This window comes from Podarcis filfolensis, assembly GCF_964270895.1.
Source record: "Podarcis filfolensis genome assembly, chromosome: 3".
Taxonomy (NCBI): Eukaryota; Metazoa; Chordata; class Lepidosauria; order Squamata; family Lacertidae; genus Podarcis; species Podarcis filfolensis.
Window position 1 is genome coordinate 33,207,461 of NC_139606.1, and position 27,498 is coordinate 33,234,958.

A 27,498-nucleotide genomic window follows, 5' to 3' on the forward strand; every position below is an offset into this window, starting at 1 on the left:
TAGCTCCCCATGTTTGGGCAGCGCATGAGCTCATTTCTGCAACACTAAACTATGGTTTCATTTCATATGGCCAATGTCAGGGATGAAAGCAGTTGTAGTCCAGTAACATATGGAGAACATCAGTTTGGGGAAGGCTTGTTTAGCATTACAGCCAAACAAAACAAATATATATAGTATCTCTCTCTATCCACTACTTGTAGCTACTCTTTTCCTATTAGAACAGAAGGCCATCAAATATGTCTTCAAGCTGTTTCTTTTCCGAAATAGCTCAGGAAAAAGTAGTTTCCTTCATTAAACACATTGCTTTAAGTTATACCTGACCTGATACCAAGCAACTGGTCCCAATCCTCTTTAAGTCACTTGTGCCTATGTTCCATTGAAATCAATGGGAAAAGTTAGTTGCAACTAACACCAATGGGATTTAAATGCTAATGGCTTTCTCTGAATAGGGACCACTGTGTAAATACTGCAAAGTAGCTGCAGCCACTAGGCCAAGTACATTTCCATGTCAGAAAAGTCCATTTTGTTCATTTGAAAGGCTTTTTGGACCAACACTGGGGGGCTGGCGGGTTAGTCAAGTCAATAGGAACTGACTGCCCCTTGTATCTATTACATAAGATTCTAGTGGCAGCAGAGAAGGCCAATCCTCTCACACAGCAGCAAGTGCATAAGAGAGAGTGCAAGTTCCCATCTCCATTTGTTGCCTAAGGTTGGCAGGGAGTGCTTCCTGTTGCTGCATTACAGCACCAAAGTAATTATAAAATTGACTATTAGTGGTGGTCCTGGGAAGTTAACCAAGTACGTCTTCTGCTAGGATCCAACTGTCCACTAATTTTTAGAAGTGCATTCTGATACACAAACTTTCTAGTTGTTATTTTCTTCATCGACATTTGCAAAAAACAAAAACAGAGGAATAAATCTTAATTTACCTGAATATAGAAATTTGTGAAAAGGATAATTAAGGAGATCATGTAGCCTATCTGGAAGTACAGCCATCCCAGGGGAAATGGACAAGGATAAACCACCCCACAGCTTGTCTGGAAGATTGTCAGGACAAATTGAGTCTGTTAAAGGTAAAAAAAGAAAGTGAAAGGATGAACAAGAAAACAGACAAACGAAGGAGTACATTGAAACCATTCCCTATGTAGCAGTATAGCTGGGTATGAATGTGGAGGTTTTAAATTGCCTTTTGTACTTGGCTGTAAGAGATTGGTGGTTGTGCCCCTTGGAAGACCCCATTGCTCCCCAAGTGGGAGATGGGTAGGTACCGCACACCCTGTACAAGTTTGGCCGCTTAACTGTGCCATTCAATTAAGCTCAAGTATTCGCAAGTAGAGAACATGTCGATATTATGAAAGGGGGAGGAAAGACCACAAGTTTACTTATATATCTCAAAATCTATCACCTTCCCAAGGCAGCTCACATTGAAAACGAAGGAAGCTACTGCAATCTCTACTGTAGGGTCCCTGCTTAAAAATATATCATGTGGCTGGTTTAAAGCCCTAAACGGCCTCGGTCCAGTATACCTAAAGGAGCGTCTCCACCCCCATCATTCTGCCCAGACGCTGAGGTCCAGCGCCGAGGGCCTTCTGGCGGTTCCCTCATTGCGAGAAGCAAAGCTACAGGGAACCAGGCAGAGGGCCTTCTCGGTAGTGGCGCCCGCCCTGTGGAACGCCCTTCCAGCAGATGTCAAAGCGATAAACAACTACCTGACATTCAGAAGACATCTTAAGGCAGCCCTGTTCAGGGAAGTTTTTAACGTGTGATATTTTACTGTATTTTTGGTTTTTATGGAAGCCGCCCAGAGTGGCTGGGGAGGCCCAGCCAGATGGGCGGGGTATAAATAATAAATTATTATTATTATTATTATTATTATTATTATTATTATTATTATTCACAAGGGTTGAGTTAGACAGTGAAAAGAGCTGAGTATTGCTCCCATTCCTCCATGGTTAGGAAAGCATAGTAAAGCTCGACTTGCAAGTGACTTGGTGTACAAGTGAGAGGTTTGTAAGCAGTAGCTAGGGCATAAGGGATTCCCTACTTCTGTTATATGCAGCTTTGTCATCTTAAAAAGATTCTGACCTCCAGTCTGAAGGGGGCATTATATAACTATAATGTCCCCCATTAGAGTAACACACAGTAATAACCAGCATAAGCATATGGGCATATGAGGAAAAAAGAATGTACAGAGGCACCATTTACTCACCAGCTGCCCCTGCGTGATATACTTCTTCCACCAAAGATATGGACGCATGGATGGAACAGCCGATAACCCATAATAGGAATACATGAGGACATGGATAAAGCTGTTAAGGGTGGCACCAAAATAGGCTGGAAACAATAGAAAGAGATGCTAGTTGAATTTTTTTTTTTTTTTTGCAACAATATGCATTATAGGAAACATGCTTAAACTGTTGTTCTATGCAAGTTTAAACCACTAAACTGACCCGCTGAACTTTCCTTTTCTTTTTTGCCAATTAATTTTTTTATTGAATTTCAAATATTTTTTTAACAGTTTAACTTCAAATTTAATACAAATTTAATTAATTAATTAATTAATAGTAATAATAAGTTGACTTCCCGTCCTTCCTCCCTGGTGTTTCCATTCCTGCCCTTTCCTTCTGTAATATATAACATACTTTTATCTATTACATTTCCCCTTTATTACAATTCATTGCTCATTTATTTCCTGCCCCCTGCCCCATTTCAATTCCTCAGACCTGCTGAACTTTTCAAAAACTTAACACAAAACTGCAAAGGCAATGATATATATATATATATAGAGAGAGAGAGAGAGAGAGAGAGAATTACAGATGTCGAAAGTCAGATCTGCCATGCAAATTGGGTTTAACTGCCTTAAGAGCAATGTCTCTCCCCTCTTAAGACTGGCTTGGACTGTGTTTTTAAGAGCTGGGCTATGAATGGTAATCCCCTTCATGAATCACTGCCTTGTCGTGGCAAAGGGGCTTGAATAACTCCAGGAAGCTATGAGCTATGCTGTGCAGGGCCACCCAAGACGGACAGGTCATAGCCGAGAGTTTAGACTAAATGTGATCCACCTGGAGAAGGAACTGGCAAACCAGTATTTTGCCAAGAAAACTCCATGGACATAAAAAAGGAGAAGCTTAGAGAAGAAAGTGAGAGTTTTCAAGGCATGCTCTGGTTCATGGGGTCACAGAGAGTCGAACACAACTAGGACGACTAAATAACAACATGAATGGTAATAAGATTGCCAGCTCCTTCACAGGCTCTGATCCTGAATCCAGTTGCATGCGACAACATGCTTTCAGCCTTCAGGTTAGGGACATTCACTCCATCTGCATAGTAAGGCAGAGATGGAAACAGGAAGCCCTATCTGCACCAGGTCGTATATGCAGAGGCTGCTGCACCCGATGCTTTGCAGCTGAATGAGTAACCCAATGTGAATTCACACCCAGATGTGCATCATCAAATAATTGATGCCACCAAGGGCATCAAAGTGCAGCAAGCAGCAACTGTTTCCTCATCCCTTTCTTTCAATGGGTTGCTGCAGCAGCTACAAACATTGGATTGCCAGCTCTGCATATTCTCCGTACAGTTTGCAAGTGTCGTTGTTCATTCAAATTCATTTTCTCCTGCCTTTCCTTTAAAAGAAATGCTCAAACGTGGCTTACAATTTAACCAGCACATTTTTTTAAAATGCAAAGATTAATTACAATAAAAAAGAGAGCAGGCTGAGAGTGCGTTTGTTAAAAAACCAGAAGCGTTCCTATTGGGTATACAGTGGGCCCTCTGGATACGAACTTAGTTCGTTCAGGGGGTCCGTCCGCAACCTGAAAAGTCCATATCCGGAGGTGCTGCTTCTGCACATGCATGCGGGGTGAAACCCAGAAGTATACACTTCCGGATTTGCCGTGTTCACAACCCGAAGTTTACGTATAGGGTGGGATATGTAAGTAGAGGTATGACTGTAGTAGGTGAAGAAATGCCAAAAAGAGATCAAAAACTGTTGATGTATGCAACTACAGCAGCAAGGACTCTTTTAGCCCCCAAATGGAAACAACAGGAATTACTAACGATTGAAGAGTGGCAGACGAAGATGATTAAATATGCAGAATTGGCGAAGCTGACCAGGAAAATTAGAAACCAGCATGATCAAGCTTTCCAAAAGGAAAGTAAATTTGTACAATGTTTGAAGGACAATTGCAAAGAATTAACAACACTAGCAGGACTGATCTAAAAAGCTTGTAACAATTATGATTCATACCTTCTTATATTTATTTAAAAACATGACAATTGAAATGATGAAAGATAAGTAGGAAAAAATACAAATGCTACGAGATAGAAAGGAAATGTGGTAACCACGAGGTGGGTGGGAGGGAAGTCGAATAGCTCATAAGAGCAAAAAATTTACTGCAGGGGGAAAAAGGATGTATTTAAATGTTATAAAATGGAAAGTTACCGCATTTTTCGCCCTATAGGACGCACTTTTTCCCCTCCAAAAATGAAGGGGAAATGTGTGTGGGTCCTATGGGGCAAATGCAGGCTTCGCGGACCTCTCCGCAAGCAGCGGGAGCGCTCCCGCTGCTTGCGGAGAGTTGCCTGCATGCCGAAGCCTGCGCGCGCTGAGATCAGCGCGTCCAGGCTTCGCGGACCTCTCAGCAAGCAGCGGGAGCCAGCGCTCGGCTCCCACGGCTTGCAGAGAGCTGCCTGTTTGGGGGCTGGGGTCGGGGGAAGCTCGGGCCTCCCCCGCCCTAGCCCCGCGCCTGGGGGGGGAAATAATTTTTTCCCCTTTATTTCCCCCCCAAAAAACTAGGTGCGCCTTATGGGACGGTGCGTCCTATAGGGCGAAAAATACGGTAATAAACATTATATTTAAAAGAGAGAGAGCAGGCTGGAAGCAGGTAAAATAGTTCTACTCAGGTTGGTTATGATCACGTGGAACCACGGCAGCTCCCATGCACTGTTCTTTGAAGACTTTTGGAGTGCCAGTTTCCTGTTGTACTTTAACAAATCCAGCTTGCCAGCCAACCACAGAGCAAGCTTGCAAGTAATATTTGACCAGAGAACAAATTAAAAGTCAGAAACCAGGAGCTTGATGGATGAAAGCATTGGATAACAGCTGAAAGAACAGAGGGAGACACACAGAACTGACCCAGCTTTGAGGAGGAGGTTGCTGTTACAAGCTGCTGGCAAACCAGCACAACCCTACCCATTTCCAACCAAGGAGACGGTTTTCCCAAGAAGTGAAGGTGTGCATTAACACACCCTCTTCAAACAGAAGGAGTCTTTCAGGAAATGCACACACACACAGGTCTCTCATCACGAATTACAGGAATACTTACAGTGGCCACAAGGCACCCAGTTCATAACAAACCACCAGATGTTAAGCATTGTTGCATGGTGATAGACGTGAAGAACGGTGATCTGGTGGTTATTTTTCCGTAATATAAAGAAGAAAGTATCCATGAACTCGATGAGCTTTGAGAAGTAGTACCACCAAAGGACACGTATGATCTAAAAGGAGGGGGAAAGAGGTCAGGCATTTGTTCCATAGAGGCATATGAAATAAGATAGCTCATCGCAAATTCTACCAACCAAGCAAATAATCTCTCCCTGCCCCACAGATCCTGGTGATCAATAATCATTGCAATATAGGCTTAGTTCAAACAGAATGATATGTTATTCATTTGAATCCAGCCTAGCATACTAACCCTGGTTATTTTGTAGAAACAAACCACTATTTAAAGCCATGGCTTGGCCGATGCATGTGAAGCCATGGCTTGCATTAAGTGCGGTGGAACACACCAAGCTACAGAGGCATGAGGCAAGAGCAGGAGGTGGGAAACAAAGCTTTGCAGAAATAAATCATGGCTTGTCTGGTCTCTGAGGTTCTTTTAACCATGGTTTGTTCAACAAGCCATGAGCAAATGATGGCTTAGCGTTACATAATATGCTTTGCCAATAACAGCACCATCGTTCAGAAATGATGATCTCAGGAAGCGAGCCAGCAGAATGGTTTAGCCAAGTTTGGTTGATGGTCTTCAACAACCATTGGGGCAACTGAAAATTGGGTTATTGGGTGCTCAGCCATACAGTGTGACAGTCATGATCTATCTATCTATCTATCTATCTATCTATCTATCTATCTATCTATCATCTATCTATCTATTTATCTATCATCTATCTATCTATTTATCTATCATCTATCTATCTATCTATCTATCTATCTATCTATCTATCTATCTATCATCTATCTATCTATCATCTATGAAAATGAATAAACCACTTTTTAAAAAAAACAACAACCTCTAAGCAGTTCACATAAAGTAGTCATAAGAAAATAGCAGTAAAGTCTACAGACTTGGAACCAAGTAGACATAATAAAACATAGATCACAGAATTGTAGAATCAGAAGGGACCACGGCGGGGGGGGGGGTCCTAATCCAACATCCTGCAATGCAGGCATCTTTTGCCCAACGTGGCACTCAAACCCACGACCCTGAGCTTAAGAGCCTCATGCTCAACAGACTGAGCTATCCCCAGGACCACTTTAAAAAACAAACTTAAAAGATACTTGAAGGCACAAATACTTAGTGGCAGCTCCAGCCCAGTGTACCAGCGCTGCCTTCTTTCTGACCTGATGCAACAAGTAGGCCATCATGCTGTTACAGGCAGATGAGGAAGGTGGGAGTTGCATGAGGCAATGCTGACCGAGTGGCAGAGGAGGCCTCTCCCTTCTTATCTCTAGGTACTGAACATGGCCCCTTAGATGCTGACTCAGGTGCCAGTCATGTCTGAGAGAAGGCCTTGTCCACAAAGATGTATAGTACCTCCTGACTGGGGTACCCTGACCAGGGTTTAATGTGCCCACATCCAATGATGTGCTGGGCCAGAGTACACAGCAGACGTATGGGTTGGTGAATGGGATTTGTGGCTTTCTGACACCCTTCTTAGAAGCCTCTTTGTGCATTAGTTACCAGAATAGGGTAACTTGCTCCATATTCTCAGCAGGGCTTTGGTCTTTGACCTGAGAGTTGTTGGTTTTGATAGGTCGAAGGCAGCTTCCTATGTTGTCCCCAAGACAGGGAAGTTTCGAAAACAGCCGGCAATGCATGTGTGCTGTTCAAAATAAAGTAAGGTGCTTTCTGGGAGGACCTAAGTCCCCGGGCATGCTCTGGATTGTAGTCATAAAACCAAAACAGTGACTAAAGCAAAAGAGGCAATGATTTAGAAGCCTATTAAAGTGTACCTCAGGTGCACCAAGACACTCAGGGGAGAGGTTTTAATCTCTACACTGCTACTGTGATCTCCGAAGAACAATCTGAGCAACAAACAGAGGATTGTGCTACTGTATTCCCTAAAAGGAAATTGCTTTCCTCCAGGCTGGGGAGAATGAGGCACAGAAGATTGGGCTGATGTGGAAGGAGAGAAACACTGCTGCAAGCAAGCAACCGTAATGTGAAATCACGAAGAATTCTTGTTCCACAAACATGCCCAAACCTGTGTTAAGATGATGTTACAGGACACGGAACTGTTCAACCTCATGCCTGACACTGAGAACTTGAAAACCAAACTGGAGTTCAGAAAGGTGAGCAGACAGATATCCACACTGTTGTATGGAGAAGAGCCGATTTTGGAAAAATTAGGACTTTTATTTGTCGTGAAATCTTTCCCACATTTCTCTCTACAGGAAGTTTATTTTCAGTCCAATGCACATAAACCTGATGATGATGATGATACTGTCCCCCATTTTGTGGAATCCCTCTCAACGTATAACATCATCTCTTCCCTAACATATTAATCTTATTTCTATAATGTCAATGAAAAGAAGAAGAAAGAAGAGTGTGTAGACTCCAGCTAACCTGCTGGTTGGAAGCTAAGTCTACTTTCAATAAATTGAAAGAACACTACTGTCCATTTTAAGCCCATACACTTCACACACAAAATCCAAGACACCTCATGCTTATTATTGTTTGGTGTTATGTCTCCTGGTTTGGTAAGAGCCTATCTGGTTCTTTGGTAAGAGCCAATCACCCTTTCTGGTTTGGATGATACAGAGAACTCTGGTATAAGAAACCCAGACATCTGTTCTGAAGAGAATCACCCAAGCAGGTGAGAGAAAGTATACAGGGGATGGCTCATTCCCATTTGAACAAAACATGGTTTATCAGGCCAAGATTGTGACATCTGAACCGGCCCCAAATTTCATAATAGAGAGATTCTGAAAGTTAGAAAGGAAACTCATTGGCATGATTACATGGCCTGACCTTTCAGTGATGTTTCAAAAGCTCTAGGCATGAGAACCCAAAAGGCATGTCGTGATGAACTTCTGTTTTTTTTTATATGAATATTTATTAGATTTTCCAATTTTATATAAACACAAAAAGAAAAAGAAAAAGGAAAATATTAAAAACAAATCAATTTCAATAACAGTTTTTCAATAACATGATTCTTTGACTTCCTCTTACCTCCCCTTCTTGTTTTCTAGTTCAACTTGTTAATCCAGCAAATCCTAATCTCTTAACATTCCTTTTAAAATATCACCTTATTTTCCACTCAACTTTTTTTTTAATTTAATAACTTAAACAATTTTAATCCCTATTATCTTTATCATAACAGCTAGAGACTACAAAAGTTCAATCCAACATCTTTTCAGAGTTCATTAATTTTGTAGTATTTCTGTAAATAGTCCTTAAATTTCTTCCAATCTTCTTCTGCTGACTCTTCTCCCTGGTCGCGGATTCTGCCGGTCATTTCTGCCAGTCCCATACAGTCAATCAACTTCATCTGCCATTCTTCCAGGGTTGTCGTGATGAACTTCTGGGACTGTACCAGTCCAAAAAGTCCTAAAGAAACTTGAAGGGCCACAATTGGCCCCTGGTCCTGCAGTCCCGTCCCCCCGGACTACTGGGTTTTGGCACCACTGACTAAATTAGCCGTCCAAAATTTAGTTGAGTCAAGTTGGTGTCACCCATAACAGCGTCCTAAAGAAACCTGGGTCGATACTGCTCATGCTTTTAACATCTACACATCTGAAATATCTTTCATTTTTTTTCTTTTTTTAAAAGGTAACTTGTAAAAGCATAAGCTTATTGATTTGCGTCAGCTAAAGCAAACTAACATGGAAAACAGAAGAAGACAGCTGATTTTCCCGGGATGCCACAAAACAACACAGAAGTGGAATCGTCTTGTAGCCTTCATTAAAGAAGTTACTCGCTGCTTTTGAAATGTAGACACTTGTAACAGGGTCATTTCTTTTCAGGTTTTAAAACACTGCTTCTGTCTGTGATCTAATTTTATCATTTTATATAATGAGTTGTGCACTACATCTGTCTCAAATGTCCTCTTGAAGGATATGAGATACTTCATTCTTTGTCGCTAGTTATTACTGTTCCTCCATTCAAACTGTCACATGCAAATGTCGGAAAGTGTTTCCTTAGAAGTGTCCAGTACTATAAGAAACAAAGGAACTGAAAATGAGGGAATTAGGCAATTATGATTCTTATTTGTTCACTGGCTATAATGGGAGATGTAATTTTCAGGCACTATGTTCCGAGGGAGAGACAAGTTAAAAATAGTTTCATGGTTTTCCAGTTCTTTTGACTGCAGGCCAATTTCAGATTTGCTTTTATAAGAACATTTTGCTTGCTGGACACTGACAGGTAAAAAAATCTATCTGGGATATCCTGGCAGGATACAGAAATGTTCTAATAGGGTTCACACTAAGACTTCAACATCTAACACCCCAGGAAAGAAAGAGTGTGGAGAAGCTCTTCCAGGATTCTCAATTTAGCCATGAACTTCACTCACTAATCTTGGGAAAGCTATTACTTCTCAGCCTATCCTACACCACATGAGCTTTTTTATTTGCTTTTTATTTAAGAGCACCTCTAAACTGCTCAGTATTTAAAAACATCTAAGTGGTGTCCAATAATGCAACATAAAAACAATAAAACAGTATCCTAAAAACAGAGATACAAACATAGACAGTCATATAAAAACAAAAATTCAATAATGACAAGGTCTAACCTTATTGGTCCAGAAAAGTCTGCGCAAATTTGTATGTATTTATAAGACACCAGAGGGAACCAATGGATGATGCTTCATATACTGAGGTTGAATCCTGACAAGACAGAAGTACTGTTTTGGGGAGACGGGGTGGATGGGTGTGGGGGACTCCCTGGTCCTGAAGGACCAGGTGCGCAGCCTGGGAGTCATTTTGGTCAATTCTGTGTCCAGGGCAGCTGTCTACCAGCTTCATCTGGTACACAGGCTGAGACCCTACCTGCCGTCAGACTGTCTCGTCAGAGTGGTGCATGCTCTAGTTATATCCTGCTTGGACTACTGCAATGTGCTCTACGTGGGGCTACCTTTCAAGGTGACCCGGAAACTACAAATAATCCAGAATGCGGCAGCTAAACTAGTGATTGGGAGCAGCTGCCAGGACCACATAACACTGGTCTTGAAAGATCTACATTGGCTCGCAGTACATTTCTGAGCACAATTCAAAGTGTTGGTGCTGACATTTAAAGCCCTAAATGCCCTTGGCCCAGTATACCTGAAGGAGTGTCTACACCCCCATCATTCAACCCAGACACTGAGGTCTAGCACCAAGGGCCTTCTGGCAGTTCCTTCACTGTGAGAAGCAAAGTTACAGGGAACCAGGCACAACTATCTGACGTTTAGATGACATCTGAAGGCAGCCCTGTTTAGGGAAGTTTTTAAGGACTGGTATTTTAATGTATATTTAATCTTTTGTTTGAAGCCGCCCAGAGTGGCTGGGGAAACCCAGCCAGATGGGCGGGGTATAAATAATAAATTATTATTATTATATTATATTGTAGAAAAAGGGTGGAAAAAGTTCATAGTGATATTCCATAGGGTGCAGTGCTAGAAGCAACATTTCCTCACGTATGTGCTCTACCCTGAGCTCCTTAGAGGAGAATTGTCCTAGGTAGATTAGAATTTCTATGGGCATAGTGGCTTCTATGCCACATTGCACTAACCACAAGCTTATGTTTCTAGCAACCATCTCCTAAGTTCCCATTCAGTTACTGCATAACGCAAACCAAGTCCCAGAAGTTCTCATGGTCAGCTGGAGAACAATGAACCCAGCCTGCCTCTTGACCACACTACAATGCTAGGAGTGACAGCCTGCTGCTGGTAACAACGGTTACAGGAAACGGATCTCTTTCAGAAGGAACCGAGTCATTAAGAGAGCCAAGGATTGGATGAAGAATGACTCAACTCTCATACAGGGGGGTGGGTTGTGTTTTGAATGGTTGCCCTTTCTCTCCCCACTACCCATGACAATGCCATTTGGCTGATTTTACTAGTATAGCATCTCCTTCACCCTGTGGCGAAGTGGGGCAAGGGGAGGGGAAGTGATGGCCAATAGCTGTGTTGGTCCATAGTGGGTGTGGTTGGAAATCCAAAAACCTACATCAGGCAGTACCTTTATTAGGTCCAACCAATATCTTACAAAACAGTGAGCAAGTTTTGCAATTCAAGCTAGTGAAAAGCTTTCTTTCTTTCTTTCTTTCTTTCTTTCTTTCTTTCTTTCTTTCTTTAAATTGTCACTTCATTTGCAAAAGTTTCTATACCTCCAGTATCAAGAGCTCAAAATGGAAAACTGAGGAATGCCCAGAAATGTACACATTTCCTACAAAAGAGACACAAAACTTTTGATTCTTGAGTATTGTATGCTAAAGCTATCCAATGTTAGAGGCGGTGTCCCCAGTTTTAGCCTCGCAACAACCTTGTGCAGTAGGGCTAAGCCTATAGATAGTGACTAACCCAAAGCATTTAACCACCCTTCACTTGGCTCTATGCGCAAGACGGAGTTAAGCAAGAGATTCATGGCTGGCCAAGTTGGGACAGAGATTTCTATGTCTTGTCTAGCATCCTTTAATGCTAGAAATGAAAGCAGCTGACAGAACATGTTCAATTGCCTCCTGAATATTTATCTGCATGGCTCCTAAACCAATGAAAGCACTGCCGTCTTCATCTCCTTGTTAACGACAGAAGGGATGTGCACCAGTTTTTAAGTGTACCAAATCACCCGTGGCACCGCCAAATGATGAATTCAACCAACTAAAGCACAATTTTATTCCAGGAAAGTATCTTTATTCAGTGCCAGTAAGCCAAATTACAGTTACATGTATTTCCCACACACCCTACAGAGTCAGGCTTCTCATAAAACGAGGGAGTTTCCAGCTAGGAATTTTAGAGAGGTCCACTGAAAACATATCAAAGTAGCAATACACAGAACAGAGTGGGCTGCACTTCTTACAAGCCTTGAGTTATCAACATTTGGTGCTTGCATTACTCCTTTATGTTCAGATATGTCTAGATCAGGGTTTCTCAAACTTGGGCCTTCAGCTGTGTTTGGACTACAACTCCCATCATCCCTAGCTAGCAGATCAGGGATGGATGCAGGTTGTAGTCCAAAACCAACTGGAGACCCAAGTTTGGGAAACTCTGGATGGACTAGATGGATTTAGTGATGATGCACTAACTTTCCTTTCAAGGCACTATCAAAGCATGCAAATTACAGCAAAGCCTTTCCTTTGGCAATAACAGAGAAGGGTACATGTCCTTCCCAAATATGTAAGAACTGTACTGACCTTCGCTCCAAATGCAAGAAGCAAAGCAAAAGAGTAGAGTCAGCTTATAATGTTACCTTCATATCAGCTTCACCTCCACTGTGCGTATCCTGACAGAAGAAATTGTATCCGCCTTCCCATACTCCTGTCACCAGCTAAATCAAGAAAGAAAAAGAAAGAAGGCCATTGACAACATTGCACATTTTTACATATATATATATATATATATATATATATATATATATATATAATATTATATTATATTATATTATATTTTATTCTATTCTATTCTATTCTATTCTATTCTATTCTATTCTATTCTATTCTATTATATTATATATTTAAACAAACTTAAAAGAATCAAAGTCATATTCACAAGACCTTAGGGTAAAAGTCCCCCAAAAGCAGTTTCATTAGATGCTGGAGACAAACGACAGCTTTTAAAAAAGTGGAGAGTGAGAGGGGGATTTTTCTATTCTGGCTTGGTCAGACCACGCCTGGAATATTGTGTCCAATTCTGGGTGCCACAATTTACCGTATTTTTCGTCCTATAGGGCGTACCGGCCCATAGGACGCACCTCGTTTTTTGGGGGGGAAATGAATAAAAAAATTTATTCCCCCCCCCCCAGCCGCGGGGCTGGGGCTGGGGCGGGGGAAGCCCGAGCTTCCCCCGACCCCAGCCCCCAGAACAGGCTGCTATCCGCAAGCCTTGGGAGCAAGAGGGGTCGGTGCGCACCGACCCCTCTCACTCTCCAGGCTTCAGCGAAAGCCTGCATTCGCCCCATAGGACGCACACACATTTCCCCTTCATTTTTGGAGGGGGAAAAGTGCGTCCTATAGGGCGAAAAATACGGTAAGCAGGATGTTGACAAGCCAGATTGTGAGCAGAGGAGGGTGATCGAGGGTCTGGAAGTCAAGTGCTATGAGGGAATTTGGAATGTTTAGTTTGGTAAAGAGGAGATTGAGAGGAGATATGATAGCCAACTTCATATATCTAAAGGGCTGTGTGGCGTTTGCCCTCCTAGGTGTGTGACATCATACTGGGTTCATAAGGAAAGGGTTAACTGATTGTAAAATGACTAACCAATGGGAACCCAAAGGGAGAAGTCAGGAGTTAGAGTTAGAGTTGTTGAAGAGACAGTCTGGAGTTAGGAGAGACAGAGAAGATAAGTCTGTGGGTTGGGCTAGTCTGGTGTGAGAGAGGGAGAGAATTTGTTAAGAGGAGTCAGTCAAACAGTTGAGATAATCAGTCAGAAGGTATTAGGAAGGTATAGGCCGGTAAAGAAACTAAAGTTAAGATACTGACGGGAATATTATCTGAGAAACCATAAATTTGTTAATGCTTGTAAAATAAACTTGGTTTTTTTGGTTCACTTTTAACAACTGACTGGACTCAGTGTTTTACCCGAGAGTAACGGGTTGGTGGCAGTGGGGAAGCGAGCACAGTGGTGGCACAGGGATCAATAGACCGTTAAACGTCCGGGGACCCTGTGTGATCACCACAGGCTGCCACATGGAAGATAGAGCGAGCTTGTTTTCTCCTGCTCCAGAGGGTAGGAGCTTCAAGTTACAAGAAAGGAGATTCCAACTAAACATCAGTAAGAGCTCTTCGACAGCAGAACAGATTCTCTCGGAAGGTTGTGGACTCGCCCTCCTTGGAGGTTTTTAAGCAGAGACTGGAAAGCCATATATCATGGATGCTTTAGTTGAGATTCCTGCATTGCAGTGGGGGTCATCTTGTCCAGCCTCCTGCAATGCAGGAATCTTTTGTTAAACCCATGGCCCTGAGATTAAGATTATGACCCTCATGGTCCCTTACAACTCTATGATTCCAAGAGTTCACTGAAGGAGGGTGCAGAGTAGGGCTGCTGATGGGTGTTGCCTCCCAAGGGCTGGACAGAGGAGCCTTTGGGACTGAGATTCCCTATCATGCACTACTCAGTCAGGTTTTGGAAATGTCTGCTATCCAATAGCCTAGAGGTAAAAGTGAGATACAGTGGTACCTGGGGTTACATACGCTTCAGGTTACAGACGCTTCTGGTTACAGACTCCGCTAACCCAGAAATATTACCTCAGGTTAAGAACTTTGCTTCAGGATGAGAACAGAAATTGTGCTCCGGCGGTGCAGCAGCAGCAGGAGGCCTCATTAGCTAAAGTGGTGCTTCAGGTTAAGAATAGACCTCCGGAACGAATTAAGTACTTAACCCGAGGTACCACTGTATGTACACATCACAATGCTGAAATAGCCTGCAACTCTTGGGGGAGGGATTGATAATCTTTAAGAGGGGCTTCTATAAAAGCAGGATGAGAGTAGAGTCTGATTCCAAAACAGTCTTCTTTTACACTTTCCATCAGACTTCTATTTCAAGTCTTCTTGACTTGACCACAAGAAGCTTCCTTACAAGAAAACATGAAAATATAATTTTAGATTTGACAAAAATACTGGTCAAATCTCATGAGTATTGACTTGGCTGGGCCAGCAAGCAAAGCAAAACAAAACTCAACTCAAGGCAAGAGGCCAGGATTTATAATTTCGATAACGTCTTCTGAAAAATGTTTATCTAGAACTTCATGTAATATATCTTCCTTGACCCCCCCCAAAAAATAAAACCACACACAGCATTTTAAAATCAAAGGACTAACCTCAACATTTGGAGTGCATATATAGTGAATGTCAACTGGTTTCCATAAACAGTTCTAAATGTGCAAGACTCATTGCTTTAGCATGCCTGAGATTTCTCCAGCTGAGATTTCTGCATTTTTATGAAATCAGATATAGCTTTTGTGGCTGATCCAGGACTTGGCCAGTTCATATACACGAAGCTTAGTTGGTGGCCTAGAGGCAGTCACTTTCTATTGGCCTGGACTACCTAACAGGGCTGTTGGGCGGATAAAACTGCGGGGGGGGGCAGGAAAGATAAAATTAAATATGCTTTCCAAACTGTTTGGATGAAGAGGGTGGAACAAAAATATAAATGCAATGTAATAAGCAGCTCTCTTTTGGCACTCCCCCCCCACCTAACCTCACTATAAAACTACTACTTTGTTTCCAGTACAAAAATAAAAACATGCATTTTGAAAACAAGATACTCTAACTTTTTGTTGGGGGGTGGGGGTGGGAGTACTACCCAATGATAGCATAATCATTATCTGCAGAATTTCCATTCAAACTATCTCAAGAAACTCTGGCTTTGGGAATACCAGAAACAATACGTTCTCCATTTATAGTTTGCAAGTTCCCCATAGCAACCTGCTGCCCATTCCTGCTGCCACTGCATTCAGTCTCTGTAGTTATCTCATCTTACATATTAAATGACAAAGAGGCTTGAGCACACATGGGAAGGAGGACTTGACCATTAATTGTTCCCTACAGGATTTCCCACAAGCTCTACAGCAGTGGCAATTTGGTGTATTTGTGCTTTGTCTTTGCTGTCAAACAAAACAAAAGAAAACCCTTCTATACATAATGCAGATTTGTGCCCACCATTTAGAAAGCCCCTTACTACTACAGCATCCTAAATTATCATCTGTTCACAGAAGTCAAGATTTCCCCACCTTTTCCATTCTTGCAGATCACTGGCATTATTAACTAGTCTACTATATTCTGTTGAGCCTTGGCTACTGATTGAAGGGTCTAACCACACATTAGGTTAACAATGTGATTAGCAATGACACAAGGGATTTAAAAAAATAAAATACCAGGTGGGTTAGTGTCACAGAGGGAGGAGCAGGTAACAGATTTTTATTTTTATTTTGCTTTCAAAAAACACACAAAAGGTACATTTTAAAATGTACCGTTTCTATTAAGGCAACATAACCCTGAAATCCAAACGCAGTATCTGAAGTTATTTGTTTGGCCAGATATTTCCCTTCAAATTAAAAATCAGAAGGGGGGAAAATGCATTCCTGTGAGGTTCTAAAGGAGAAAGGATTGCGTAGATGTGTTCATTGTGGGTAATCCTGGTGCCAAAATATTTGCTCCGGAACACATGCCACAGATGCCACTATCTCACTTGAACACCTACTTTGACACAGCAAGTATGTTCAAGTGGAAAAGTAAATGAAGATTAATGATCTCTAAACAAATAAACTGCTCCTGTCGTATCTGCAATAATTAGGTGTTTCCCATGCAATATAAAAAGTTAGGTATCTAACTCTCCGAGAGAAGTGCTGTTTGTTGTGAGGTTTTTCTGCAGGGAGAAGGCGTGGGGACAAACTGTTTAAGACTGTCATGCCACTTTTGTAGAAGATTCTGAACTCCTATTCTAGCACATTTGCTCCTGTTCCCATTTTAGCCGGGATCTTTTAGAACACTTCGCATGAACATCCTACTCAGGTACCAACCAAAGCCGGAATAACTAGGCTACAGAGCCTCCAGACCTTTATAGAATGGGAAAACAAACCTTGTCTCCCCAGGTAAGGAAAGGCCATTCTGTGCAAACCAAGAACACGCCATGCCCCCCCCCCCACCAAGCAACTGATAAATGAACTGGAGAGCTGGAAAAACAAAATCTAGCAAGGGGAGGAATAATTGAATAACCTAGATTCAACAAGAAATATCGTATACACAACCGACAGATAGGTAGTTGGAGGTCCTTTTATCTATTTCTTTCTTCTTTTTCCTCTTTTTACTTTTATCTCCCTTGGTGGTTTATTCTTATTCTCATATTCTTATTGTACTTTGGTAAGAACTGTATCCCCTTCATGTATCACTGCCTTGTTGTGGTGAAGGGGCTTGAATAACTCAAGAGAAGCTGTGAGCTATGGCATGCAGGGCCACCCAAGATGGACAGGTCATAGCTGAGAGTTTAGACTAAATGTGATACACCTGCAGAAGGAACTGGCAAACCACTCCAGTATTTTGCCAAGAAAACTCCATGGGCATTTAAAAAAAAGAGAAGCTTTGAGAAGCGAGAGTTTCCAAGTCATGCTGTGGTTCATGGGGTCACGGAGAGTCGAACACGACTAAGACGACTAAACAACAACAAGAACAGTATACAGATAAGGGGAGGACAGTTTGAGAACCCTGTGTGAGAGGTGGGTGTGACATTACCATATGAGAGTGCTGGAGGTGAAATAGTTAAACAGGTTACCCTATCAGAACCTGGGGGAGGGGGGTGGAATCAGAGGGATTATAAAACCAGCTCTGGGAGGGGCAAAGGGAGGAGTTTGTTGGAAGTTGGGTGGTTGGTTGGAGTGGAAGTGAATTGGGATAAAGTCTGTGGGTAGGTTGAGTTAGTGTAGCGAAATAAGCTGAGTCAGGAACAGTTAGGGGCTAGGAAGACAAGTAAATATCTGAGAGGTGGTTTAGTGAGTGAGAGCAGGTAGCGGAAGTTATAGGTCTGGATAGGCACCCCATGAATGTAATTGACTGATACTGCTTATGAAACCACACACTTGTTAAACTGCAATAAATAAACAGACGTTTATGTCCCAATTTAACCCTGACTGGACTCAGTATTGTACCAGGTAGAGCCTGGGTGGTGGCAGCGAGAAATAAAGTGGTGGCACAGGGAACAATAGACGGTGAAACATCTGGGGACCCTGTGTGATCGCCACAGTGGGTAAGGAGAGATACCACAGGGACGAGAGGCTGTGGGAGGAGATGGATGGGGCCAGGTGAGAGCTGGGAGGGCACACCTTCCTCTGTAGGGGATGAAAGTTACAATATAAGCAATGAGTAGTTTCTTTTTTCCTGTTCCTTCTTCCTTTAGTTTCTTTCTTTTTTGTATTTCCTGTAGATTAGTTTGCTCTTTTTACGGTACTGTGAAAATGTAAATAATCCCCCCCCCCAAACAACAACAACATGCGTTTCTAATATCATAGGGTTCTACGTAACAATTATTCAAAGGATGCGTTTGCTAGAGACTCATTTCATGCAGTTTTCTGGTCTTCCGAGCTGCTTGCCATGACATAGGAGCAGGTTATGGTCTCTGTCACTTAACCACGCATCTCCCATAAAATGCAGCACGAGGGTTTTGTGCATTCAGCCATGCGTGGAATGGCCCTGCTTGTTCACTTATTTCAGGAATGTATGAGCCACTTTCTCTGCCAAACCACACTTGAGGTAAGTGCTACGGTCAAACATGCAAAGCTGTTGCAGGATGAGCTTAGAAGACTATGTTCCTCTGCCACCAGAAAGGCGTTGGTGGCCTGTAAATGTATGAACTGTGCAACTATAATGGTTAACTTTTTAGGAGTCACAATTGGTCAAAGTTTACCAAAGTTGGGGGGGGTGAGAGAGAAGGAAATATATTACAAGGATTGTGAAGCCCAAGCTTCCAGACAAATATATCCACTTTGATCGCTGATGGGGCATTTGCTGGTGGTCCCACACACCCCTGAGGTTTGACTGGCCTTTTTGATTGATTGATTGATTGATTGATTGATTCTATTTCTATGCTGCTTTTTATTCAAATAAATCCCAAAGCAGCTTACAAACAAAAGATAAAAATAACATAATGGAACACAATGAATACAGCATAAATCGTGTAGAATAGCAACAAAACAAACAAAGCAAGCTCTGTTGAATTTGTACACATATGCTCTCCCCTCCACCATGACTCATAAACTTTCATTCTGTTCAATGCATCAAAATACACCTGCACATAATGTTCCTGGCAGCAACTCCCTTCTGAAGCATCCTTGTGATGCAGGTGGTCAGCACATAGACTCTCTCCCTTCACATCCTTTCTGCCACCTTACCAGGGACTGAGCCTTTTGTATGGCAGGCTCTGCCCTGTGGAACTCCTTGCAAAAACAGAGATTTGGTGGACGCCATTCCCAGTTGCTTTTAGAAGTCTTCTAAAACTGTATTATTCGGAGAGGCCTCCTGAACCTGATATTTTGTATGAAAGCATGGAACAAGCAATGCGAGAAAAATTCACAGCCTCTTCATTTCTTACCTCATAAAACATATAGAGGGACAGAAGCGTAAGCCCGAGGTTATAGACCACTAGAATACCCCTGAAGGTGAACGGCTGCCTGTTCCGCATGTACTTTGGTCCTAACCATACGATTAATAAGTATAAGACGGTGAAGATGAAGGTAGGTGTGTAATTGGTCAGGAGAAACCATCCTTTTACTCTGGGATCTGAAACGGAACACAAAGGCAACATTTTTATCTGGATTAAGGCCATTTCAAAGACTTATCAGATTTAAGACTGGAAGAATATTCATTGCTAGGAAAGGCAGGGTACACATTTATGCATGTTGTGGAAGCAGTTGCTCCAGAGCGTCTGACCAGATTCAATACCAACATTTCAGACCAAAGGAAGTTGGGAGGACAATCTGTGTTAGTGGTATCTGATGTGTGTGGAGATTCGGTTCCCCCTTTAGCAAGGCTTTCTAAGAGAAGCCAAAGGAATAATAGCTGGGAGATACAGTGAGAAAAGCCCATTGCTCTGAATTGCACACGAACCCCAATTAAATAAAGCGAGGTTTTATTTAATTGCTCTGTTGCTAAACAACTAATTATGCTCCCTTTACAAAAGTGCTGCTCCCTGAAGGAGCACCTGACACACTAGCCTTTCCTACTTCTCTCTCAAATATTGATACCTGGTGCTTTTATATTCCAAGTTACTTTTAATTCTCTCCTTCCTGACATCTCCATTACTCCCATTATCTGAAATTAGATGGATTTTGTGAGAGCCAAGATGCTCGCCTCACCTTTCAAGTTGGCAGTTTCTCAGTTTTATTGATTCCCACCCATCTGAACTACCAGGCTTTGTGGCAAAATAAGGAGAATGTAAATATTTTAAATAGTGCTTAAATATTATAAAGAGATCCGAGATCCCATGTTCACACAATTAAGCTTTGCTGTTGAATCTGAAAAATATATTCCGAGGAGTTGCACTTTCTTGGGGGGCGGCCTTTCATGTTTTGGAAACCTGGGGATGATCCAAGAAAATTGGAGCATCTTTCATTCCCATGGGTGTGTCATAGTAGAGTTAAGCAAATTGATGATATGATGCTGCTTTATACCAGGGATGGGGAACCTGGTGCCCTCCAGATGTTATAGCACTCCTATCAGCCCCAGCCAGCATGGCCAATGGGCAGAGCTGATGAGAGCGGAAGCCCAGTCACATCTGGAGAGCCCAGTCTTACACCATCAGAACTTTGGTCCAGCTAGGATAATGCTATCTGTTCTAATGGACAGCAACATGCACAGGTCATAAGCAGAAGCCTCCTCAGATCTTATAAGTGGAAACACCAGGAAGCAAACTTGGGCAGTGTTAGAAACTCAGATATATAAGCTAGGTGCCAAACGGCTCCTTAAACCAAGATTACAGTCATCAAAACAGAATGTCTAGATGCCATTTTTGAGCAAGATGGCAGCTCTAAAGCAGGGTTTCCCAAATGTGGGTCTCCATCTGGTGTTTTTGGACTACAATTCCCATCATCCTTGACCACTGGTCCTTCTAGCTAGGGATGATGGGAAATGTAGTCCAAAAACAGGTGGAGACACAGGTTTGGGAAACCCTGCTCTAAAGTCTTATTTTTCAAAGGATGAAGATGACTGGGATTGATTCTCAGTTAAACATCTGGCTAGCTCAGATGACAACCTTGACCTAGGCTTAGAGCTTTGAGAACTTAAAGAAGAAAAGCCACTTGATTCAGGGACAGCCTACATATATATTGACCTATTCCAACCTCTTTTTCTTAATGGGGACACAGAACATTCATAATGTAGGGATATTCTTCACAACTGTGAGCAGGGCAGTGGGGTGGGCTAAGTGAAGACAATCTGCAACTATTAACTATGATGTTGTTCACTGCTCCTGCTCCGGCTGCACAAAAAAAGCATTTTGGTTCCTGAAATTCATTCCGTTGCGCAGGTAAAATGTAACGGATAGAATTCTACAGCCAAGATCCAATGATACCCAAGCATGCACCTCCAGATGGTGGAGATCTCAGTTGCCTTCCTGGTGCTCAGGGCATCTTCACTTGGTCACAAGCGGTCAAAAGTCAGGCGCAAAACATGCCGGGCGCCTGGCTAAATTTGAACACCGAACTTGGGTCTTTCTCCATACAGCATTGTGTGTTCTGTCATTTAAGCTACAATATGAGCTTTTATCTTTCCCACAGATATCAATGGCATTTCAGTGGTTCAGTTTGGATAGATTGCTTCCACAATTGTTTAACATACGCCAAATGCAAGAGTAATTTCGTATTTTCCGATAGCTGTAATGTTTATGAGTCTATTAACTGACAGGAGTTTTTGAACATGTGCTAACATAAATGGGCTGCCTCATTCATGTGTTTTCCACTCTGACGTCAGGACCGAATGTCACTACAGAATTCTCACCCCGCAGGGTCATCGGAACATGCGGGCTCAATTTTTGTGCCAACTCAGCTGATGCAGAGGGTGAGATCAGCGAGGGTGCCTCAAATGCAATATGTCTAAGCAAACACATAAAAAGGGCAACTATTTCGTTTTGTTCGTGACTGTGCTTTCCATGGGAACAGAACCACAGAGGCAGAGTCTTAAAAGGAGCTATTTTGTACACAGAAGAATTCAGCACAGAAATATGCTATTCGCTCACGGACGCTGCTGCTGGGGAGTTTATTTATTAATGTAACTATAGGCCACCTCTCCAAAAGATCTAGCTACCTAAAGTGGCATAAATCAGAACACCCCTTGTATTGAATTCCAACAAGGATAAAAGTATACATCTAATAAAGCACTTATATCCATTGCAAGCCAAAGCAAAGCAAAGCAAAACAAAAAAACCAACCATGCAGGGATTTCAGTCCTCATTCCAGTGACTACTACACAACATCTTAGTTAAGAGTTTTTTTAAATGTCACTGTATTCAGGAACATAAAAACCTTTGGCAAGTAATCAGAAACTAGGTAGCCCACCCTCTCCCAAATAAACCACCTACCTCTGGGTCCAAGCCAAACGTCCAGATAGCTATTGATTGTTTCATCCAGAGACGTCATTGTGCAACCTATATGGAAGATGGGGAGAAAACAGTTATTTTGCTCTTTTCTATGGAAATGCTGCTATCAGGATACAGTTTAAACTAGCATGAGATACCTTCGTGGATGTGGGAATCCATGGCTCCCTAGATGGTGCTACACTGCAACACCCATCATCCCTAAGCATTGACCGCACTGGCTGTGGCTGATGGGAGTTGGAGTCCAGCAACAACCAAAAGGCCACAGGCTCCCCAAGTATTCCTCTGAACACTTGGAAGATTTTTGCAGGAATATTTGGGGAATTACAGCCCATCTTTTGCACTGAAGGCTGCTCCACTGTCAGTATACCTCTGAATCACAGGTGGAAAGAGTGCTGTTGAACTCACATCACGGTATTAACATGACTTTCTGCATTTCCCAAGGCCAGGACACAAATAAGGAGCCTATACTACTTTAAATGTGCATTTATAAATGGTACTCTTCTACTTATCGCAATGGAGGCTTAAAGGAGATTTAGGGAAATTCCGCAAAACGTTACGTTTGATACACATTTCCTTATGGAGTTTCAAATGCATAAAGCATGGCGTAACTTTGTAAGACTTCTTTTGCATTCAGTAGTTAAGAGCTGCGGGAAGACCACAAATAATGGGAGAAGACACTGACGCTGAACAGAGCACGCCATAAAGTTTACATCCCTAAAGACGTATTTAAAAACATCTCCTGCCATCTTGAAGGCAGCGTACAAGAAAAGAGACAAAATGGAAGCCATCTCTACTTTACTTGGATACTGAAAAACAATATTCACAAGTCAAAGCCTGAAACAGATGCAGCAGGAACTTGTTTTATAGCTCGTAGCTGCACAGGAAACACTTATAATTAAAAAGGGACTCTTCACCTGCCTTCCTCCTCTCCTACTTTATAAATAATCCTGAGTCACTTTTTGGCCTGTGTGTGTGTGTGTGTGTGTGTGTGTATACACAAAACAAAACAAGTCTATGTACAGCGAAACCATAGCAGCAGCTCATTTAACCAAAAGATGAGAGTTGCCAAATAAAGCTTACCCGCAGCCCTGATATTTCAGACCAAGTTTAAACACAGCAGAATAAACAGTGTCTTATAATGACTTAATGCCACCTTCCAAATAAGCACAGCAGAACCAAGTTTGTCAAGTAAACCCTTCCTGGGACTTCACCTTTCGACAGTATGCATAGAGGAGGGTTGCACTATCAAAACCATGCAGCTCTGCAGCATCTGAAAGTGAGGGTACTCTTTGCTGCCTGCTTCTGTACCAATGTCCAGAGGTGGGTGGATGTGTTTAAGGGGAAAAATCAGGTCTCCAGTTACCAGGTCAGCACCAACACTTGTGGTGCTGTGTTGACATCTTCCTAACCGGCAGAGACTAAAGCGCAGTCAAGAACAATTTTACTGCATTCAGAGACTCAATCTTTGGCATCCTCAGTTCAAAGGATCCCAGGCAACTGGGAAGACTTCTGCCTTGATGAAGCATTGCTAAGCAGAGTACATAATACCTTCATTGGAGGTTTTTAAGCAGAGGTTGGATGGCATTTGCTATGGATGCTTTAGTTGAGTTTCCTGCATTCCTTGGGTTCCATCCAACTCTAAAATTCTATTATTCTACTGGAATAAAGGTAAAGGTAAAGAGACCCCTGACCATTAGGTCCAGTCGTGACCGACTCTGGGGTTGCGGCGCTCATCTCGCTTTATTGGCCGAGGGAGCCGGCGTACAGCTTCCGGGTCATGTGGCCAGCATGACTAAGCCGCTTCTGGCGAACTAGAGCAGCGCACGGAAACGCCATTTACCTTCCCGCTATTTATCTACTTGCACTTTGACATGCTTTTGAACTGCTAGGTTGGCAGGAGCAGGGACCGAGCAATGGGAGCTCACCCCATTGCGGGGATTCGAACCGCGAACCTTTTGGTCAGCAAGTCCTAGGCTCTGTGGTTTAACCCACAGCGCCACCCGGGTCCCTTTTATTCTACTGGAATAGATGGACCAGTATAAGGCAGCTACACACACACACGTTATCTATCACTAAACGGGATGCAGGCACAGAATAATAAAGCACATTCAACATGGAGGTTAATAAGAAAATACTCCTCTTTGTAAAGCGTTCCAGAACTACATTCTTTCCCTAAAGTAATCACACTGTATCTCCCAGGTCTGTCCCATATATTGTGCAAGTTTGCAACTTTTGAGCTGTTCACACTGCTAGAGTTGCCATGTTTGGAAGAGCAAAAAATAGGATACGTTTGCAGACTTTCTGCTTTTAACTACGAATCGCTATGACGACTCTCATTTTACAAACCCATGAAAAAGAGGGCAAGTCCTGGAAAAAGAGGACATATGGCAACCCCACATCACGGCCACCAATTCCCAGTTACTGACAAACAAGGGAGTCCTGCTCCTACCCCCCGCCAACCCTGAACTATGCAAAGAACTCACATTTCATGGAGCTGTAGAGTTATGTTACTGAGATCTCTCAGTAGCCAGCAATGCTACATCCAGACAAGACCAGGCAGGGCATATCAAACAGGGTGTGTGTATCAGAAGAAATGGTAAGATTCGCAGCAACAAAAGGTTTCACAGGCCCATGCTGAGATAAAATCAATATTATATTGTTAAAAGGAAAGCAGCGTATTCCAAGGGCATTTGTTGCAGTTGTTTATTCACACATCACAATAACCTCAGCGATGTTGTTCAGCTGCTTCAACCTTTGACATGAAGATTTCCATATACCAGCAGCTAAAAACCCACCTCCAAGCGTCTCCTGTTTCCACCCCTCATGGTTGGGAAAGCAAGTACTCATCCCTTCTCACTGTATTTCTCTAAACAACAACAGCTACCACCCAATGCTGAATAATGCCACAGAACTACCATGCCCTTTCTCAGCTCTGCTCTGCTCAACCCAGGAATAAGAGTAGGCAACTGGCTACTTTAACAAGATTGACATAATCCACACTATCAGCAATATTGCTATACTAAGGATGGCTTTTTCCAGATTTGCATTAGCAGGTTCCCACACCCTTTTAATATGTGTGTGTGTGTGTGTGTGTGTGTGTACCTTCAAACCACCTGCAATTAGCTTCCTTCTAGGGGTTTAGTGGATGGGATGCAGTTCGAAAGCACGTCAAAGTGCAAGTAGATAAATAGGTACCGCTCCGGCGGGAAGGTAAACGGCATTTCCGTGCACTGCTCTGGTTCGCCAGAAACGGCTTAATCATGCTGGCCACATGACCCGGAAGCTGTACGCCGGCTCCCTCGGCCAATAAAGCAAGATGAGCGCCGCAAACCCAGAGTCGGTCACGACTGGACCTAATGGTCAGGGGTCCCTTTACTTTTACACACACACACACACACACACACACACACACACAGGAGTGGGAATATCACATTTTTTTGCATGAAATGAAACTCAGGTGATGGTGATGATGATGATGATGATGATGATGATTTATTTATACCCCACTCATCTGCCTGGGTTTCCCCAGCCACTCTGGGCACCTTCCAGCAAAATATTAAAAATATGATAAAACATCAAACATTAAAAACTTCCCTAAACAGGGCTCCCTTCAGATGTCATCTAAATGTCAGATAGCTGTTTATTTCTTTTACATCTGATGGGAGGGCGTTTCACAGGGTGGGTGCCACTACTGAGAAGGTCCCTCTGGCTGGTTCCCTGTAACCGCGCAGTGAGGGAACTGCTAGATGGCCCTCGGCGCTGGATCTCAATGTCCGGGCAGAACGATGGGTGTGGAGATGCTCCTTCAGGTATACTAGACCGAGACCATTTAGGGCTTTAAAGGTCAGCACCAACACTTTGAATTGTGCCTGGAAACGTACTGGGATCCAATGTAGGTCTTTCAGGACCAGTGTTATGTGGTCTCAGTGGCCACTCCCAGTCTAGCTGCCGCATTCTGGATTAGTTTTAGTTTCTGAGTCACCTTCAAAGGTAGCCCCACGTAGAGCGCATTGCAGTAGTCCAAGCAGAAGATAACCAGAGCGTGCACCACTCTGTCAAGACAGTCCATGGACAGGTAGGGTCTCAGCCTGCGTACCAGATGGAGCTGGTAGACAGCTGCCCTGGACACAGAATTGACCTGCACCTCCATGGTCAGCTGTGAGTCCAAAATGATTCCCAGGCTGCGCACCTGGTCCTTCAGGGGCACAGTTACCCCATGTCAGGATCATGACACTTCTAGATGGTCACTAATTTCAGGTAGTATCAAATCACATGCTGCTAAATTAAGCTTGGATGATTAAAGGTGATTTGAAGGTCTTGCACAGCTAACCAATTTCTCCTCTCTCCCAACACCCTCCCCAACTTTTAGCTGTAAGGAAAGTGACAGGAAAATGAAGTGGGCAGTGTGGGACAACAACTGCTTTGATGGAACACTGTCTTAGCCTCCCCACAAACAAATCAGAATGAATGCTCAACAAACAGGTCTTCTGGAAGTACTCTTATGGCCCAGTTGGTAAAGCATGAGAATCTTTACCTCAGGGTTGTGGGTTCGAGACCCACGCCGGGCAAAAGATTCCTCCATTGCAGGGGGTTAGACTAGAAGACCCTCGGGATCCCTTCCAACTCTACAATTCTATGGTTTTTACAAAGAGCATGAACTTTGCTGATACGTTTTGATTTTGGGGGGCACACTCCTGTCCAGCCACAGATAACATGGAAATCCTCCCTGAAATTTTTAACAGGCTTCAACAACATTAGCTAGAAAGTTTAGATCTGCTACGCAATTGAACTAAAGTACACAGACTTCTAGAATAATGGAAAATGGGACTTTAATTTTCCTCCCTCAATATAATGGACTGGAAGAATAACTCAAAACAATTAGAGGCATGGAACGTGCAAATTAGAAGATTGTGTGAAACATAAGGTATTTGCTCATCTCTCTGTAGGTATGTCACAAAATGGCCCACACCCACAAAAGTTAACAATTGGAATGGGATCCCCCA

General features: G+C 42.8%; 1 protein-coding gene across 5 annotated transcripts in view; it reads right to left on the reverse strand.

The window, feature by feature from the left end:
- ELOVL5 (ELOVL fatty acid elongase 5) overlaps positions 1-27,498 on the reverse strand; it is a 67,013-nt gene that overhangs the window by 3,121 nt on the left and 36,394 nt on the right. For 3 of the 5 annotated variants that reach the window (XM_083607421.1, XM_083607418.1, XM_083607419.1), the window contains exons 2-7: positions 22,478-22,543; positions 19,496-19,683; positions 12,668-12,745; positions 5,328-5,499; positions 2,210-2,334; positions 930-1,064 (exon numbers count right to left, since the gene is read on the reverse strand). In XM_083607421.1, coding sequence (XP_083463547.1) covers positions 930-1,064; positions 2,210-2,334; positions 5,328-5,499; positions 12,668-12,745; positions 19,496-19,683; positions 22,478-22,535 — 756 coding nt within the window. In that variant the 5' untranslated portion in view covers positions 22,536-22,543. Of the gene's footprint in view, positions 1-929; positions 1,065-2,209; positions 2,335-5,327; positions 5,500-12,667; positions 12,746-19,495; positions 19,684-22,477; positions 22,544-24,978; positions 25,130-27,498 lie in introns of all 5 variants that reach the window. The other 2 variants (XM_083607417.1, XM_083607420.1) reach the window with 2 other exon arrangements.